Consider the following 19,790-nt stretch of genomic DNA (forward strand, 5'->3'; position numbering starts at 1 on the left):
AAGGCACCTTGTTCACTGAGTTGTGTTTACATGAGCCAACACTGTCGTGGAAAAGCACCTTAACTTTTGACATTTATTTTCTGTACCACCAGTTGGAGAGTTTAAGTGACTGACGTTCAGCATTAAATCAAAGACCATGGGCCAAAGATCTTAATCAAAGGCTTAAGTCTCAAATAAGGCAAAACGTTTAAAATCTCAGAGATCAAGAAGATATGCAGAGAACATTAGGGGAGGATGCCGAAGCATTTCAGGCACAAACCTTGAGCGTCAACTGTGTGGTAAATGTGGGGAAATCCCACAAATCTGGAGGTGTTTGCTAAGAAGTTTAAATTCATAATCATATTAATTTCTCACAGGAGATTTTTCCTCACAAACAAAGCAGCTAGACTCATGAGAGGCCACCTACGGTTACAAACACAAACAGTTGCTGTTCTGATGGCTCATCTTTTCTATTTTTAGAAATTATTCTTGGATTTCTGAAGATCTAAACTCATTTGTCTCCTTGGTTTTGACACTGGGCACCATCACTACAGGAACCAGAACCAATGACTGACAGCAGGTCACATGTATGGGCAGCACTGCACAGAACATCATTTTCTTTCAATGAGTAGTAAAAGATGGACAGGAAGTGTTAAAGAAACATTAATTATTGATGGATTGGTCACATATCAATATCCAATCTTCCTTATTTAATTATCACACAACATATATACGTATATGTATAAAAATATATGTTCTGACATAGGTTAGGACACCCACCGCCTGTCATCATTATAGATTATAGATGATAGGTTCAAATGCAGACTTAAAAATGAAAAGAAATAATTTGCTTCCACCAGACTATCATATTAGACTAATAACACTACACTTCTTTTCAGTGTTTCCTCTTCCTCTTGCTGTTCAACTTCCTCTACACTACAATATGAATCACATTTAAAGTGTGTGTGTGGGGGGGGGTACTTGTTTTTTAGGCCTTACTGGAAATGCCATAGGCCTGCAATGTTTTAGTGTGCGCAAATACTCGCGGCCTTACGGTAATAGCGCCAACAGCGCTGTTGAACTTAAACTGTCTTTTACTGTACTGGTTTAACTGGACAAATACTGACTGCAGGTTGTCTGATTACCTGTGGTCTGTTTATGTTACCCTTAAATTGTCCATCTCCTAAAAAAAATGGGAGTTTTCTGCGATATGGGAAATAAAACGAAAATAACATTTTGCCACATGTTCTGGATCAATTGTAATCACTAAATGGCATAATTCTACTGCATAAAGAAGCCTTTTGGTGTGTATGTTCTGAATAATACCCCCATCTTGTAAGTGATTTGTCCTTTTATCGATGATTGAAAATGATCTAAAATATTTTTCATCTCATAGTTTCTGACCTATATTGGGATCATTACACGGTAGACGACCGCCACATATAATATCTAGTACTTTTACCATGTAAGTGCTGAGTAATGCACTCATGAACCACCCATCTCATGAGGGAAGCGTGATTATTCTTTGTATGAGAGCCGAGCAGGGGCAAAAATCGTTTGGTTATTTGTTTGGCTTCTGATAAGCGGAACTCCGGGGAATTCGACAGGGGGAGGAACCGAGAAGCCTGCTGGTCAGAGAAAGGGGAAGAAAGAGTGAAAAGTTTCGGAGGTGAAAGCTCACGCAGCTCGGACCTGGAAGATGGCGCAGCGCCGCGGCGGTGCCACGTCTCGGTGCGCCGGAGGAACGCAGACACACCGCCGCAGAACCAGAGCAACGACTGCGGTCTGGCTGTTGACTTACCTGATTTTACCTTCCGCCACCGAGGCTGGACTCTACTCAGCCACCGACCAAATCATCTCCTTAAATGCGGAAAATGTGGAGACGGTGTTGGTCAACTCCACGGCGGCTATAGTTGCCGAATTCTATGCATCGTGGTGCGGACACTGTGTCGCCTTTTCTCCAGTTTACAAAAGCCTGGCGAGAGATATTAAAGGTTGGTCTGGGACTGTTGCACGTCGCCAAAGAGTTTAAACATGTTTGATGCTTAGTCTTGCATAATGGCTGTTTATTGTTTCGGTTTATTTATACAAGTAATACATGATTTACTGGTTTCCGATTAAAATGTTGCGCAAGTGCGCACCGAAACGAGCTGGTGTTTCCATCCGCTAACTTGAGCATGTGATCTCCTGAATGCGTTTATCCTGCTCACCACAACATTGAAAATGTCTGCGTGTGACGCGTGCCAACGAAATGCCACCCAGCCGTGATCATGGATGCGATCGGGCTGACAGTCCGGTTCCCCGGGCCCGGACGCTCCAGAACAGCGGGTGCAGTTCTGTCCCGCTGCGATGACAACCTGCATGCGAAGTCAGGCTATCAGACTAACTTCGGTCATAGCAAAACACGTTCACATTCAAAACAGGCAGGACGCGTTCTTTAGCGCTGTCTGAGCAACATCTCCGGGAACAGACTGTTTCGAGATAAAAAATCAAACCTTGCTTTCAAAATGACTGATCGCGCTGTTTCCTGTACGTACTGTTGAGCGTCTGCTGCTCCAGCGTCAGCAGAAACAGGCCTGGGGGGGAGGAGGAGGACTAATTGGTGTGTTTACTAATCAATATTCCTGTTTTTTTCCCTTGTCTATACCAACCTTTTGGTATTGATGTACCAAAGTGCACATCTGGCATAGAACGGCACACGTCCTCGCTGCTGGGAGCAGGATAAAGTCCAGGAATATTTGGTTTTAGCCTTTCCTCCTGACTGTGCTCTGCTTTTCAGAGTGGAAACCTGCTGTGGATCTGGCAGCCGTGGACTGCGCGGCCACAGAGACCAGGCAGCTCTGCTTTGACTACGGCATCAAGGGCTATCCCACCTTAAAGGTACCCGGCTGGGGGAGCTGTAGGAAAACACGCTTCATTAGATCCATTCGTCCATTTTATCTGCCATCAGTGATTAAAGCTATTGTCATGCCACCAATGGGAAAGGAATTCTATGGCCATCAACCAAGTTGCCATGACAGCACTCGTATCAGAGGTGTGATTGGTTAAAGGCATCATCCCAACCTCGGTGCAACTCAAACCGTCCTCTACCTTACATTTTGTAGACATTAAACTTTTACTTATTTGTTATAGCTTGTGCTGTTCTCGAAGTAATATTTTATCTGATTTTGCACAAATATAAAAATGATGCCCCACTTATGATGCACGTCAGAATTACAGGAGACGAACAGCATGTTTGATTTCCTCTTCACTTGTTTTTCCCCTCATTTTTTTTAACATATATATGGGGGGGGGGAGAAAAACTCTTACATTTCCTGACTATATGAGATATTCCTTTTAAGGATGTGTATATACTCTTTAAATCGTTTGATTGTTTCTGCAACAATGTCACGTTTTGATTGTGAAGAGGTGCTTTTACAGTGCTGCTCCAAATGACCTTTTCGTAGGACTATGCATGCTGAGGGTTTACGGTCCCTTTTTTTGCGCACGTTTTTATCTCTGCTGTCAGCCATCGTCTCCCTGTAGCCTCATCGGGAGCAACCGAGCCCCAAAACAAAGAGCTCCTTCTACTTAAACTTGGCTCTCCAACATCTGCAACTCATTTTAACCAGGAAGGCTTTAAGGGTCACAGCGGATAGAAAAGGAAGCTGCCCACCCACCTGCGGACACACACACACACACACACACACACACACACACACACACACACACAAACATCACTTTGGGTCTTGTATAAGGACCCCTTTAGTGATAAAGACCTTCTTTCTCTTTGATTTTACAGTTCTTTCATGCTTATTCCAAAGAGGGCTCTAAGGGACTGTCATTAAAAGGTACAACCACGCACATGAGCACGGTCAAGGAGAAATAATCTCACCTATCCCAGCGTGACAATAATGTGATTTGATTGGATGATAATGTGTGTATCGGCTGAAAACCTCCAGGTTTCCCTCGGGACGTTCGGGGACTCCGTCACAGAATCATAGACCAACTGGAAAAGCACCAAGAGCCGTGGCCTCCCGCCTGCCCACCCCTGGAGCTCATCAGGTTAACATTTTAAGGGCTTTTTGTTTTTACCGAAAGCAGTAGCTCTGATTTCGTCAGACGTCCCGTTGACGTGGGTTTCTTTCCTGCTCCTCTGTGTTCAGCCAAGCAGAGATCGACAGATTCTTTGAGACCAACAGCGTTCAACATATCGCGCTCATTTTTGAGGATGATAAATCCTACATTGGTCGTGAGGTAACCTGATTTCAGCTATATTATTTGCATGTATATCCCGTCCAGATGCATGTGCTGCTCTGTGTCACTCTGGTCCCTTTGCATTTGTCTCCTTTGTGCTGTCCCTCAGGTAACTCTGGACCTGTTGCAGTTTGAGAACATTGCGGTCAGAAGAGTGTTGAGCACCGAGGAAGGGCTGGTAACCAAACTGGGAGTGACCGATTTCCCATCCTGCTACCTTTACTACCCATCAGGCAACTTCACCAGACTGCAGGTGTAAGTATCTCACCACTACTGCAAAACAATAGACACCATAGGAAAAAATATTCAATTATAAAGTGGTGTTTATATTTAGCAGCAATTAGCACAGCCACAGCACAGCAACAAGCTGCTTTAGTTGTTGAGAGATGTTTGAAAGGACTTTTAAAAAGATAAGACATACAGTCAAAATGTCTTTGACATCCATCCAACACACATAAATGTCACCGTTTCCTTTCTTCCTTGGTTTAATATTTCCTTCTTCAGTTGAAAGCATCTTTTAAACTGCAGTGCAGGTGATTGGCTCTGCAGGCTCATCTCTATGTGTGTTTTACACTGGCCAAAAAAAACCCAAAACTTGAGGATGTGAACAGAAAGAATCTGCATTTAGCTCCGGGTCGTTTGGCCCTGCAGACAGCCAGGGTTTTATCGGCCTGGCTTTGATCGACATTAGGATGGCAGAAGCAGCATCAGCCGCCCTTAACGTCTTCAAATCACACTGAAAGTTGAGGAACAAACCAGCTGGGGACTGAACATGGGAAATAAAACGAAAATAACATTTTGCCACATGTTCTGGATCAATTGTAATCACTAAGAACTAACGACCTCACTAAGAACATTTATTCTGGAGGATTTAGCGTGTCCTGCTGATCACGTGAGGCTTATTTAGATGTGAAGGAACATTTATTTAAATGTGAAGGGATAATCAGACTCCCTGATTTTATTTTATTTTTTCGACGGTTGCCACGTCAGACACGGTGTCATAAATTTGCTGGGTGTGTTGTACCGGCGAGAGGCCGCACCACGCATGACACTGAGCTCACTGCTGGATAAACAGGAGCAGGTGGCAGCTGGAACATTGATGTTTACTTTCTGCATTCAAAAGTCCAATAGTCCACGTTAAGATCTTTAACAGAAGACAGATCAAAACAACACAGATATTTGGAGACACAACGTGCAGAGACACATTTGGCAGGTGTCGTTGGAGGGGATGACGCAATCATCAGTCAATTCTGACTATAAAGTCTTCAACTATGGTGTCTTGAGCGCGATCTAAAATTCACTAACACCCAGGTTTACTTCCTTCTGCTCCTGATTGTTGCAATTGCAACACATTTTCTTTCTCCTGGAAACCTTTGTCATCAGCTCATTATCCAAAGTCTATTCATGAGAACACTTTTGAACATCTGGCTTCTGTAATGGGATCCGAGCATCACACTGCCTTCCATTATTCACCGTCATAAAGCGCCGCTGATCGCTCCTCACCTCCCAGATTCATCTGCGGTTTCCTCCTCTTTGTTTGGCCGTTTCAATAACTTGGCATGCAAAGAGGACTCTTTTTAGTTGACAAATGCAAAAAGGAAATGATTTATTGCTGATTTATTTATTCACCCTCTCTTCTCTCCCCCTCCAGCCCCCCTCATCTCCATCACTGTACAGAGGGGAGGTTTTTAATTTCTTGCATGAAAACAATGCCATTGCTTTCCTGGCCTCACCTGCCAAACAAGCCCCAGCTAGGCACGACGACAGATGGCCCCCATCATCGCTGAATGTCAGATTGATCCTGGGAGAGGCCTCTGTGTGTGTGTGAGTGTGTGTGTGAGTGAGTGTTTGTGCATCTGTTTCATGTGTGTGTGTGTGTGTGTGTGAGTGGAAAGAGAGAAGAAAAGCACGGGGCGTCTCACATCCACACAGGCGTCTTGCATCCGTCATGCATATAATGTGCAGTGGTCCCAGGTGAATGCCCCCCTCCCCCCCTCAAGCCAACCTCTTCCTGCCTGCCATGCCTGACACCTCTGGGGATCACTGGATGAATGACTCTGCCTCCACATCTGTACACTCCCACCAGACGTGCAGGTGTAATTGAGTCCTGCACTGGCGTGAGCGAGCGTGGGCCCAGGGTATCCATCCTCCTTATTACCACCCTGCTCCAGTTTGCCCCCCTCTCATCTCCTCTCTCGACAAATGAGAGGAGGGGGATTTGAGCACTGCTGGGAGAGAGAAGTGTCATTATAATGCTTCTGGTTCTAGTTGCGGGGTTATCACTTTATCTAATAATCAGCAATATGACCATCTGTCTCTATTTTTCAAGGTAATACTGTGGTGGTGTCACCTGCCCAGTGTTTGATATGTAAAATATATGTAACAAAATACAGAGCCCAGTTGACTTTATGATAGGGAGCTGCTGATACCAAAATAGGAATAAATAGACACAATAGATTATTCACATAAATGCACACAAGAATAGACCGCAACAAGTGAAATAAAGAACTAAGTGATTCCTCTCCTCTTTCAGCAACATCCAGGCTCGTACTTTTTACTCGTACGCCCTCCAGCGGCTGCCGGGGGTGGTGCGATCAGGGAAACCTCCTCCACCAGCCACCGTGGAGAGCCTCACCAACAGAACAGACGAGCCCTGGAGACCCTTCAACAGGTATAAACGTGGCAAGAAGCACCAGAACTTCGATTCCACTCCTTAATTTTGTGCTGACACGCGTTTGTGTTTTGCTGCATACCCCAGGTCCCGGGTGTACATGGCAGACCTGGAGTCAACGCTGGACTACTCGCTGCGCGTGGAGCTGGCTGCACACAGTGTCTTCTCTGGACATGCTCTGGTGTCCCTTAAGAAGTACATCTCCGTCTTGGTGAAGGTAACATTATGCAGTTAATATACATTATAATTTTTTATCTAAAATGGTAATTTATTTGAAAATGATAATATAAATGAATGAATCATTCGAACTGCGCAGACACAAGGTGTGATAGTTAAAGTATTCTGAAGAGAATTTGTTTATTGAAAAGAATTATTGGTCTAAGACACAAAAAAAAAACGACTCGAAAAATAAACATTGTGTTGTAGTTACAGCAAGTTGCCGCTAGATGGAGAGTGAGACAGCAGAATGTTCTCCCATCGGTTAAAAAGTTTTTTGGCAGGATTTGACACGGTCACTTCTGTTTGTATAAAGCAAAAAAAAAAAACTGCATACTTTGCCCGTGAACTAAATAACATTTCTTGTCAAATTGTCTTCTGTTGCGTGACCCTCACATAAATACCTATTGAAGCTGATGCAGCAGAGGGGAAGAACAAATGCTCTCTTGGGTGTTATTGACCCAAGTGAGGAGTTCTCAAGCCAGGCTACACAGGCTGTCAACTGTTTACGCAGACATGATAATGAGCAAACCCTCATGTGATATCCCAGCTCACTACTCCACTCTTCTTCTTGTCATTCTCATGTACACAACAACCCAGCTCTCCACACAATCAGCTTCTTTGTGTTGTTTTCAACATATTACTGCTAATTCCCTGGAATTGAATATGAATTAGCTTTCATTTACACTTCATACGCAATTTTATGACTTTAGCCTGTATTTTCTAACCTTATTGATGCGTTTCCTGTTTGACTCCCTCCTCACACGCGTGTTGTCGAGGCCTGACCCGCCAGCCTCCTTCCTCGAACGTCTTGCTGACCCAGTGTGCGACCAATCTCTCTGATTATATCTCACTCTCCAGGGAGACGTTGTAGCGAGCTTCTGTTTAGCTGTTTGGTTAGATGGTGTGTGTGTGTGTGGGGGGGGGGGTTGTGGAGCACCGTGGCCTCCCATTAGCTCCAGTTTGTTTAGTCAATAGCAGCAGGTCCCAGTGGTATTTTTAGCCGGTCCACCCACCAGAATGGACCCTCAGCCTCTCGGCCGAGGTTTGTGCTGCAGAGGGAGTCATCATTGTTACACTGTGACAGTCCTTATTGTGGTTTGTCTGAGTGATCTCACTACAAAGAGGCAGGAACGTACAGGAGGAGTCGGTCTGACAAGCAGGCCGACTGGGACAGATTTCTAATGAGCGTGGTGCACTTTGAAACGTAACAGTGATTTATTTCACGGTTTCTGATAAAGGTGAATTCTCCTCATCTGCTGTTACTGTTGACGATGTCCATCGTGTTGATAGAGAATGCGGCGACGTGGCTCCCCTCTCCCTGTTGATTGCCGGAGTGTGTGAAAATCTGACGCTGTCTCTCCTCGTCAGTCGTGTGATTAGATTACAGGGAAAGTGACTCACGGCGTCCTGACCACAGCGTGTCATTGTTTCACACCGGTGACGCCTTACCTTAATCATCAGGCACTTTTTAAAATTCCCACTGGTGCAAATAATCAGCATAAAGCCTATTTGCATGCATGAGGTCATATTTGCATGGTTAATTCTGCATGTTGTCGTCATGCCTGCGTAAAAGCGCCATCGCAATTATCCCCACCATCACTTTTCTTAATTAATGGATGAATCATTTGTCCTTTAAAAAGCAAAAGCAAAAAGCAATTTTCCAGAAGCCATATAGACGACCTAATTTTTCTCATATTTATGTTAAGAATGACATATTTAATTTCCCCACTTTTTTAAAGCTTGGCTGCGCGTATATTCCCCGTCACTCACCTCATTGTCTAAATATTGCTCTTTGTTCTGTGCCGACATTTGAAATCTGAGTGGAAAAGATTGTTAGCTGCCCATATTCATTTGAAGGAGATTTTTGTTTCTCTCCAAGAATTTCAATTCCCACAATTGTTTCTTGTTCCTCCGCACTCATCCCTTCGCAGCGTCTCCTCGCGTAAACATGCAAACACGGCAGTCGCTTGATGTGCTTATTTATTTTATGCATGCTGTCCAAATATTACTAGATTTACTGTCTTGTCTGGCTGAAGCCGGATTTATGAGCCCTCTACATGTATATGAGGATTAAAAAAAAGTGGATCTTGTGAGGCATGAGAGCATTATAGCGAGGTTTTTAAGGATTACACCTCTATCCTGCTTTTCTTGAAAGAAGCCGTTCAGCCCAGAGGGGACAGAGGGGCCGGGGAATAAAACAAAGAATTAAGAGGGGGGGTTTGGTCTATAGGAACCCAGACTCTGTCCTTCTCACGCCAGGGCTTAGGATGAGATGCTCATCTATTCCTGTACAGACAAAACATTCTATAAACACTGATTATTGGATTTTACGCTGTGTAAAATAGATGGTATTACAAATTGGGTGTTTGTTTTATTTATTTTTGTCGTTTGCAAATGTTTGCCAACCAAAATAGGTGAGATGGATTGAACTTCCTGCGGTTTCCATCCAGGCGTCTTCTTGCTCCCCTTCCCTTCGGCCTCAGGCCCGGCTGGCCCTGTGTGCCGTGTGGCAGCAGATGCCTCCCTCGTGGGACCCTCGCCACATGGAGCCTGTGGTTTCTCAAGTGCTGCTGATACTAATCGGATCAGGGATGACATATTGCCAGGGTGAAGGGGATTGTCATGGTCCAACTGGGATGGGAGCAGAAGGGATGTGAGGAGGGAGGAATGAGTGTCTGTCTGAGGACGTGTGTGGGTGTGTGTGTATTGTCCTGATTCCATGAAAACAAAAGTAAACCAATTTTAGTCAGCAAATTTAATAATGATTGAGCAATAAATAGCATTGAGGATGACTCTCCTGTGCCATTTCTGCATACGCAGTGTATTCTGGATAGATGATGCAGGAACACAGAAATATTCCTTCTCTCTTGATGGCTGCTTTGTTATTTGTCTCCTGTCTGGATGCGGAAATATTAAAGAGAAATCAACCCATTTAATCGAGGGCAGCAGTTTTTGACCTGCTGATATGTTGGAAGGACAGAGCTGAACACTCGGATCTAAGGAGCTCATGAATAGCGTTGCTGTGGTGATGCTGAGTTAAGCCCATTAGGGTGAAAACACCTGCGTTTTCTCTTTTGGTTAAATTCATACGGCCGTTTAATGAGCTTTTCTGGCAGGTTGGCATCAAGACCTAAACCTATTATACCACTTTCTCAGCAGTGAGCGCCACACATCAGAGGCCTCTGTGGGCTCTTTGCATCCCAGCTTTAGAATTGTGTGTGTTCTTCTTAAACTACAGCAAGTTTTCATCTACCTGGATCTGATTCAGTCAAATGTGTCTTGTTTTTTCTAAGGTAATTCATGGAGGAGGAGAACTAAATGTTCAGCCGGAATGTGTCACCACAGAACTCTTTTCTTGCTTTAAAATGGCTCCTCTTTTCTAAGAATTATAGTGTATATGGTGGCTTACTGGCAGAATGGGGGGCACAATTATTGAAATATATGAACGTGCCTTTTCCCATTTGTACATCAGCTGTTTCTATTGTGAGTGTCGTATGAATCGAGACGTGCTTGTCATCACTGGTCTCAGACAGCCATCAGCTGGATCTCCTCTTTGTCTTTGCTCATGACGTCTGCTAGTTAAAGTATCGTCTTTCCTTCCAGTTGTGGTTGTTACCATGGCAGTCTGAAAAAAATGGCAATACTAAACAGGGTGAAGCAGTGAGCAGACAGTGGTTAAGTGGTTGTTAGTGGCTTAGGAAACGGATCTTATTGAAGGAAGAGGCTTAAGCTCGGCTACTGTTGTATTCTAAAGGAGTCTTCAGTGCTGCCGGGAAGGAAAAGCGCAACTTTTGTGCATTTAGTCAGTGAAAGAACTTGAGTTTGCATTTCTTTAGTTTAAGACAGACATGTGTTGTGTTACAGAAAATCTGTGTGAATGAAAACAGCAGATTTATTTCTACAAGCATTGCAACTTAATATTACATTTTATGGTGTTTTGTGCTGAATCAACTATACAATAGATATTATTGAGCTTAGTCATCTCGAGATTCTACACTGAGGTTCTTTTATTACCTTTTATTTATTTTACCAACTTTAAAGCGCATTCTTGAATAGCTGCTATAACGACAATCTTCCTGTGGGTGTCGCTGTTCCCGCTCTGGATGAAGCTGCCAACACAGAGCAAAGGAAATCTCTAAAGCTTCATCTGTCACCTCTTCTTGCTTTTACTCATCCTGTGGTCATGCATAAACCAGCTGGACGTCAGGAGAAACTCATTTCTACATGTGGAATGAGATGGTTCACCCTGAATTTAATTGAATGGATGAGTGTAATTGGGCAGTTAATGAGCATGTGACGAGGCCTATGTGGTGCTCCTTCCTTTGACTTTTATCAGGAGGCCACAGAACATTTATAAGTGTGATTGTGAATGAATTCCACATGAAAGTGTGTAGTGCTGTGAGAATTAAGAGATAATATAACAAAATTCATTAACTCAATGTATATATTTGTTATATCTGCCACACCCAAACGCTGACTGTATTCCTCTCATTTGTTGTGTCCTGAATTCAGTACTTCCCAGGTCGTCCAATGGTGATGAACCTACTAAAGTCGCTGAACTCTTGGCTGCAGGACCAGCCTGGTGATGAGATTTCCTACGAGGCCCTGGAAAAGATCATAGACAACAGGGCACAGGTGAGTCCAGACAGAGTTTGGACGTTTCTTTTAATAACGGAATACCACTTTAGTCAAGAGCATAATCGGCACCCACAAGCCTGCAAGCATGAACTGAGCAAGGAGCAGAACAGTCCAAGGTCACCTGATTCCCTGGCTCCTTAGTCTAAAACTACTTCAGGGACACTGGAACTGAGTGACATTATGCATTACTTACAGTATCTGATAATACCAAAGGTCTGATTAAAATAAACACCTATACATTTAAAAATGCAGGCTGTGAGGCCAGGGTGTGTGTTGCTGGTTTGGAGCGACCTGCGTGCCTCCAGTGTACCACCCTCTCAAATTGAAACAGTCACTTAGATGCATCATTAGCTTTTAGTGCACAAATCAATGGATCAATGAATCGATGGGAAGGTATAAATAGACTTCGCCTCTGAGGAAATGGACTCGCGCGTGCCCACACACACTCACACACACCCCAAAATCTTTACTATTGACATGTGAGTAACCCTGTCAATCAGGGCAGCGATGGAAGCAGGGTGTGGCGAGAGAAACGACTTTATGTCAAAGAAAATATGCTATTGGATTTAACCGTGGCTCACGGTTAGAGATCAGGGTAGCTCCTGTTCATTAGCGGAGGGCTTAGCCATTAACCTGAGATTGACTTTGGTTATCGATCAGGGAAACTATGTGGAACTGCCTCTTATTAAGTTGGAGAAGTTAGTAATGCTGGGCCGGCTGCTCTTTTTAGGCAAACATTTCAATTAAAAAAGAATGAGCTGTGCTTTGTTCTTGTTTTTCTTCACATACATCTCAGTCCTTTTCCCCTCATTACTTCCTGTCAGTGTTACTATGTGTGTAAGGTTTGTTCTGTATGGTCAGAGTGGGAAATGCAACCAGATACAGTGGAAATCAGACATAGAATCACTAGGATTATCCATTTGAAAACCTCATTGTTTTGTTTTTCCTGATTCCATTTTCTCCTTTTTCCTCAGTCCCCAAACACGACGTTGCCTCAAGGAGCGAGGTGGGTGGGCTGTCAGGGTTCACAGCCCCACTACAGAGGTTATCCTTGTGGGGTGTGGACTCTCTTCCATGTTCTGTCTGTCCAAGCAAAAAAAGATGAAGGCACAGGTATACACACACACACACACCTACCCTGACCTTATCATAAGCCCAATTTTAGGCTAAACCTTAAAGCCAAGCCTGAACCCTCAAACTGTCCTTTTTAGTTGTTAAGGAGCAGGCAAGATGTCCACATTTCCTTGAATGTCCATGGTACATAGCATGTCCAATAGCACACACACACACACACACACACACGGTTTTGAAACAAATGCAAACAAATACACACTTTTCTGTTTTTGTCATTTCCTGCTGCTCAACCTGAGCCTAATTGTGCAAAAGAGATTATGTTAGATTAGTGGAATGTGAGTGGTTAATCAACACACACACACGTACATGCGCATGCATTGTTAATCCCGAGTTTTATGGGCCACCATGTGACCCACAGAGGGACTTTGCCAAAAGTGGGTGTCCATCTGGCCCCCACAGACCGTCGGCTTAATGAGCGCATGCAAGCAGACAGACCTGTCAGTCGCCGTTCTTTCTCTGTGAAATAAAACGAATGATTCATTTTTAAGAAAGATATTTAGAAAAAAGCTTCAGGCTTTAAATGTAAAGTAAGAGTAAGAGTAATTTCCTTTATTCAGCACAAATACAAGACAGACTTTTGTCATGGATGCAACAGTGCAGTTGGTCTCCACTCATTTCACACTGCCTGGATGAAACTTTTTGTTTTTGTTTGATCAAAAAAATTCCTTCAGTGGAGGCGTCGGTTGCTCCGGCAGCAGCCACATCTCTGCTGGCTGACTAGATATCGCATCTAAAACACAGCCAGACCGTCGACCGGCGTTCAGAATCTCACTTTAGCGAACCACCCCAACATGACAGCTGTTTTCTCCCTCTTTTAACTCGTGTTCTACTGCACCTCCATACAAATACTGCAATGGATGTCTGGAAAAGAAAAGGTGCAAATGGAAGCATCATGTTACAAGAATTAACATAAAATCACGAATGTGTTCAGCCACGAGCGGCCATTCACTGCGCACTGCTCCTCAGGTGACTAATGGCGTGAACGTGTTAGTATTGGTATTAGTCAACTGAAGGTCCAGCCAAGCTGAGAACAAAACCGAACCGCTGAAGGAAAAATATGTTTGTGGCCTGCTGAAGTCCTGAGACGACAGCCTGGCCACCATTCACACAGAGGGTTAACTGTTAATCTCCAGAGTGAGTTACCCATCACGTAGATTATTCATCTCAATATAGGGTTAACCCAGCTCTCCATAACTCCTGGCCCATATAATCGTGGGAATCCAGCGAACCCCGGACTGCCGTTAACACCTCTGTGGCTGCAGCGCCGCGGTTGGTTAATGGATAGTGAGAGGCAGATTAAAAGGGTCGCGTGACTGCTTTTGTTCGGTGGTTAATTTCTTCCTGCTGGCAGGTGGGCCGCTTTTATTATCAGTTTGGTTTTAATGTCATTAAAACTAATTTACTTTTGTGGCATCATTCCCCCCCCCCCCCTCCCAACAGATGCCAAAGAGGTGCTGAGCACCATGAGGGGGTACGTCCACCACTTCTTCGGCTGCAGGCTGTGCGCCAAACATTTTGAAGAGATGGCTCAAAAGGGTCTGTCGGAGGTGAACACGCTGTCGGCGGCGGTGCTGTGGCTCTGGAAGAGACACAATCAAGTCAACAACCGATTGGCAGGTAGGAGTCTGCCAGCCCGACCGCTGGACTGTTTTTAACTTGATATCGTCATTAACGGCCCACTTTGTTAAATCGCTGTCTTTTGTTTGTGATGATTCCCCTCCTCGTATCTCAGAGCAGCTTGCGTCCCGAACAGCAGGGGCCAGAAGGATCCCCGTCTGCTCCCAAAACACTTAAACGCTATTCAACCCGTCACCTTCATCCATCCATCTTCCCTAGCTTCCTCTCGCTGTGTAGTGGTCTTTCCCTCATTCCTCTCGGGGTCCCCCGGGGCTTATATCCCCCATTTGACAAGTAATAGCAGAGCATCATCACTGGATGGGTCCCCCAGGAAGCAGCCCTCTTTACCCACACACACACAATTCCCAAGGTATTATGCGACAGCAGGTGGCAAACACCACGACACAAGCCACACACTCTGCTCCCGTTTCTCCCCCTCTCTGTGACACACACACTCCATGCTCGGGTCAAGTTGTGGCGTGTGGCAGGGGGTGTTATTCATGGCGGGGTGGAGGGTGAGCCGGGGTCCACAGGGATGAGTCTGGTGAATCAGAAGCCAGGAGGAGGAGTCATTTTCCTGGGGAGAGTTCACTCCGTGTCTCCATCCTCTCATCTCCTCCTCTCCCCTCACGCCTAAAGAGGAGCTCTTTAGCAGGCCTTCCCACCCCCTCCTTTCAGGAGCAGCCATGCATGAAAGAGCAGCGATTTGTAAAGCAGCCCAACAATTAATTTAGCTGGCAACAAAGAGGCCCAAGGGCCCTCGGCCACATCCCAGCAGCTGAATTAAGACCCGTGGCAGCTCAGTCTTGTTGCTGCTTGTCAACAGGCTGAGACTGATTCACATTTCTACACACAAAAGCGGCGCCTCTCACGGGCTTCATGCATATTTTCAATCATGCCTCCGAGGTTTTATGTCCACACACCCTGAAGCTAAACTGTAAAGTGATCTTTAATTTGTGGAAAAATATCATAAATAAATGACGTTGCGTTTCTTTTTGCCTTTCTTTTTTGTGAATTGGAAGAAAATTGACCATTTTAAAATTTCAAATTTCCAAATGATGCCGTTTAAATGACCTTTGAAATGGAACAAACATTGCATAATGAAGAATTCTTAAACTATCATATTCATGTGGATCAAGGAAACCGGATGTTACTGTGACCTGCCAGTTGTTAGTTTAGGTTGTTTAGGTTATCGTGAAATGTGTCATCAGCATCAGCAGAATAATATAATCAGCAGGATTCCTGCTGTATGATGTTGTTGCCACCTGATTCGATAAAGAGAAAAGGTTCAGCAGCCATGACGGCTCCGAATCTGCTATAATCTAGATGTTCTTCACTTACAGAATTAGTGCTGAGGAAGCTGGTTTTATGTGCTGAAGGAAAGATATTTATGCATGATGAATATGTATGCACGGCGACTATGGCGTCGGTGTGACAGGCCGTTGTGGCAATCTCAATATTCAGCATGGCTGCTATGACTAAAGTCACCCTGGCCACAAACAAACCCAGCAAGATGATTAGAATAAGGAAAGAAAGCTGGGGTGTGTGTGTGTGTGTGTGTGTGCGCCTATTAGAATGTGAGGATTCACACACATCCTGGCCTGAGTAAAATTGATGTGTCCTTTATGTAAAGTATGGTATGCTGAGTACATACACACTTGCATATGACCAAGATTAATCTTGAGCGGCAGAAAGGAGGAGGAGGAATCAGGGATGGAGGTGATGGAGGCTGTAAATTGACAGTGCTGTAAAGTGACAGACCTTCTGCAGACCTGCTTCACACACACACACACACACACACACACAGCTGCCGCCCACGCACACTTACACAGGCAAACAAACAATAGCCTGTTGGTGACATTGAGAGGTTTATTACCAGAATATGTGTGTTTTTGATGGGTGCAATGTTTAAGATGCCCATTCTTCTGTTGTGTAGATGGGTGAGGGAGGGAGAGCGAACATGTGATTGTTTGGGTGTGAGTGGAAGTGTGCACGGTGGGTGCAGAAGGGAACTGTGCAAAATGGAAAAGTTTCTAATTGATTACCAGAGAAGCTCCCCTCTGAGGTTTCTGTTGCTCTCATGTTCAATTTGGTGATTGGACTCTTTCAAAGGGCTGTGAAGAGACGAAGCAGGTGTGTACCAGGATCTGCTGCCTGTTGGTGTGTGTGTGTGTGTGTGTGTGTGTGTGTGTGAGCATGTGTGTGTGTGTGTGGGGGGGGAGGCAGTGGGTGGCCACATCTATTATCTCAGCACCCTTCCACTGGGACATCCCAGAAGCCCATTGATCATTGTTAAACTGTGTCACTCTCTCGCTCTCACTCACATACACACAAACGGCGCACACACACACACACACCCCCCAATCCTTAGATTACATGCACGTAAACACAGACAGATGATTTACATATGTACCCTTTCACACATTCGTACACATATGCATATCTGCACTTAGGTTTTTATGAGCACTGTGACAGGATCAAATGGGTTCAGCCCAGATTGCATCCGGTCCTCAGAGCACTCAGCATCCTCACACACACCCAGAATAAGAGCAACAATGAATAAAGCGGCACACTGTCTGCTCTAGTGGATGGGCAGGTCAGTGTTGGTCACTTGTTACTTTTCCAATCTTTATTATTTAACAGCAGCTCTATCTCTTAGAGGTAAGTTATTTATTGGATGGAGAATATTGTCAGTTTTCATTGTATTGTGTCATCAAAAATAGCATTTAACCGATATAGCGCACACCTCGGCAGTATAAAATTAAAATATAATCTAGATATAGAATCTTCTATTTTGAAACAGCCCAACAAGTAGCAGAAAATATTTATCCTTACGGTGACATTAATGGTTTATTACTATTTTGAAGAAATCATGTACCTCACCATCGGCATCACGTTTCAACATGTTTGTTCATAATTCCTCCAGCATTGAAAATATTTGATTCCTGAATCATTTTTAAGCAAACCGTGTGTAGCCAATAGCCATAAACCAGCTAAAGTACAGACGTGCTCCTTCTTCTTCCTCATTCCTGCAGGGGCTTTAAGCGAAGACCCCAAATTCCCAAAGATCCAGTGGCCCTCCCCAGAAATGTGTCCATCCTGCCATTCAGTGATGGAGAATAGAGAGCACCGTTGGAACCAGGACCGGGTTCTATCCTTCCTCCTGTCCTACTACTCATCCCAGGATATTCTCACAGGTACACTTGCATAAACCGGCCTGCTTCAAAGCCGGTATGAAAATGTACCACCTCATTTGTTGCGCTTGCTTCTCTGTCCTTTCATGATCTCTTTTTTCTCCTCCTGTCAGACTATCTGGAAGATGAGAACCAGATCCTGGCAAAGCAGAGGGAGAAACATGCCAGTCAAGCTGTTGAGGCTCGGAACCGTGCGGAGAGGAAAGCCAGGGAGGCCTCGGACTCCCTCCCTCTGCCATCACAGCCCACCGTGCACTCCGAAGAGGAGGAGGAGGAGGAGGAAGAGGTGCAAGACGAGGCTGCTGCCGAGGAAGAGGCAGAAGGAGGCGAAGGAGCAACCGCGGATGAGATAGCGTCCGATCCGACCACCTGGGCCAATCGTGAAATGATGGGTGAAGCCCGGCCGCAGGTCCGCAGGAGGCCCAGCATCGTGGGGATGAGGATGCGGGAGCAGCGCGAAGACATTGTGGACCTGGACTCCTTTGTGAACCAGCACTACAAGGCCAAGGCAATGCAGCTGGCCGCTTCCAGCCGCGTCAAGCAGCGCACGCTGCAGAGGAAGGAGGAGCCAGAGCCGGGGCCCGTGTTTGGACTGGGCATGGAGCTGGACGCGGGGTTTGGGATGGTGGGCCTGCAGCCTCTGGAGGCAGAGTTGGACCAGGACACACAACAGCAGACAAAACAGCGGCCGAAGCGAGAGCTGGTGGGTCGGTATTTAACCGAGGAGGAGTGGAGCCATAAGCGCCAGTGGATGTCTGCGCTGAGCATCGGCTTCTCCAGGGTGGACATCAGCCTGTGCGTCATCCTTTACTTCCTGTCCTGCGTGTGTCTTCTGGTCATGTACCTTTTCTTCAAAAGTCGCCTCAGGTTACGGAAAGCTAAAATAGCCCTATCCTGATACGGCGCTCCCACGGACTGAGGTCGAGGGTCATCAGCAGAGAGGTGCGATCGCAGAGGGGCGTCGCGTAGATTAACGTCTTTTACAATTTACACTTAATCCGTGCTCCAAGTTAATCACCCCAACTTTGGAAAATGTGCATAAAGCTGTATATTTCTCTAGTTTTTGCTTAGAATTACTTTTAATGTGTGATTTTGATTCAGTTTGACCACTTGTGAAGGATTAAATGAAGAATCGTGTGAGTTTTTATGGTTTGTGTCTCTGACGAGTGATTCAGCAAATACCTCGGGAAATGACCAAATAAATGTGATGTTTCTGCCACATTATTTACCAGTAAAAGTATTTGAATGTTTTAGATGAGATATCTTCGCCCACCAGTTGATTAAAACGGTCGCCCCTAGCGAGCGTTGCGCTAAGCCTTTAATTGTTACATCACAGCGCTGAGTCGGCAGCTTCTCGAGCTGTGTTTGGAATGTTGCAGAATGACGCGTGTGTGTTCACACTGGGCAGGTCTCCCTCATGTAAAGCTTTCCAGATCAGTTTTCAATGTAAATCAATTAAATTCCTATTTTTGTAATGACAAGTTTCTCTGCGCCTCCTGGGGTTTTTCATCCTTCTGCCTCCTGCTGTTGTGCTGTTTTGATTCTCCCAGATGTTGATTTGCTCACTGATATTTTTCACTGCAGATTTACATTTCTGGACAAAACAAGATTTTGGTGAGGGCTGTGGTGTGTAGTAACGGGGGGGTTAAAGCGCCCGAGGTTGGACGGGAAGAAAAAAAGCCTGTTGCCATCTGCTGTGCAGCACAAACTAAATCCTAACAATTTCATTGGGATTATAGCAAGTGAGTAATCCAGCTTTCCTTTAGGACTAGAAGGGAGAGATTACCATTGAGGATTAGCTCCCCGCAGATAATAAACTTTATTAAAACGCAATCGGCTTTCGTGGGCCTTCTTCCCTCACACACTTGGAGGTGCGCTCTACGGGGGAGGGAGTTGGGCCAACCCCTCCGGGGAGGCTGGAGGATGTGTTCTGGTCGGGTGGATGAAAGAGGGAGCGGTCTGTGTAGGGAGGGGGGGGCAAACAGATGGGTGGAGGACCAGGGTTTGATGTCCGGATTACAAGTCCATCTGAAGGACAGCCGAGGCTTGATCTTGAGCTTTGTGTTTCCTGGAACGCTGGCGTGAATTCCCCTGACTCCTGC

General features: G+C 45.2%; 1 protein-coding gene across 1 annotated transcript; it reads left to right on the forward strand.

Annotated features, from left to right (window-relative positions):
- The first annotated feature begins 1,538 nt into the window (after positions 1-1,538).
- On the forward strand, positions 1,539-19,172 carry qsox1 (quiescin Q6 sulfhydryl oxidase 1). Its single transcript, XM_011614847.2, has 13 exons — positions 1,539-1,973; positions 2,759-2,859; positions 3,761-3,809; positions 3,921-4,023; positions 4,125-4,215; positions 4,325-4,470; positions 6,749-6,886; positions 6,974-7,103; positions 11,618-11,740; positions 12,718-12,856; positions 14,318-14,494; positions 17,530-17,691; positions 17,802-19,172. The coding sequence occupies exons 1-13, from the start codon at positions 1,679-1,681 to the stop codon at positions 18,584-18,586; spliced, it is 2,439 nt and encodes an 812-aa protein (XP_011613149.2). The 5' UTR covers positions 1,539-1,678; the 3' UTR covers positions 18,587-19,172.
- Positions 19,173-19,790: the final 618 nt, after the last annotated feature.

The sequence above is a fragment of the Takifugu rubripes genome, chromosome 20 (assembly GCF_901000725.2).
Source record: "Takifugu rubripes chromosome 20, fTakRub1.2, whole genome shotgun sequence".
Classification (NCBI taxonomy): domain Eukaryota; kingdom Metazoa; phylum Chordata; class Actinopteri; order Tetraodontiformes; family Tetraodontidae; genus Takifugu; species Takifugu rubripes.

Excerpts from the sequence above, each read along its gene's own strand:
- qsox1 (XM_011614847.2), top strand. The coding sequence starts at position 1,679 with ATGGCGCAGCGCCGCGGCGGTGCCACGTCTCGGTGCGCCGGAGGAACG. Across the intron at positions 3,810-3,920 it reads TAAGGGACTGTCATTAAAAG|GTTTCCCTCGGGACGTTCGG; the intron begins GTACAACCACGC and ends GAAAACCTCCAG. Across the intron at positions 17,692-17,801 it reads ATCCCAGGATATTCTCACAG|ACTATCTGGAAGATGAGAAC; the intron begins GTACACTTGCAT and ends TCCTCCTGTCAG.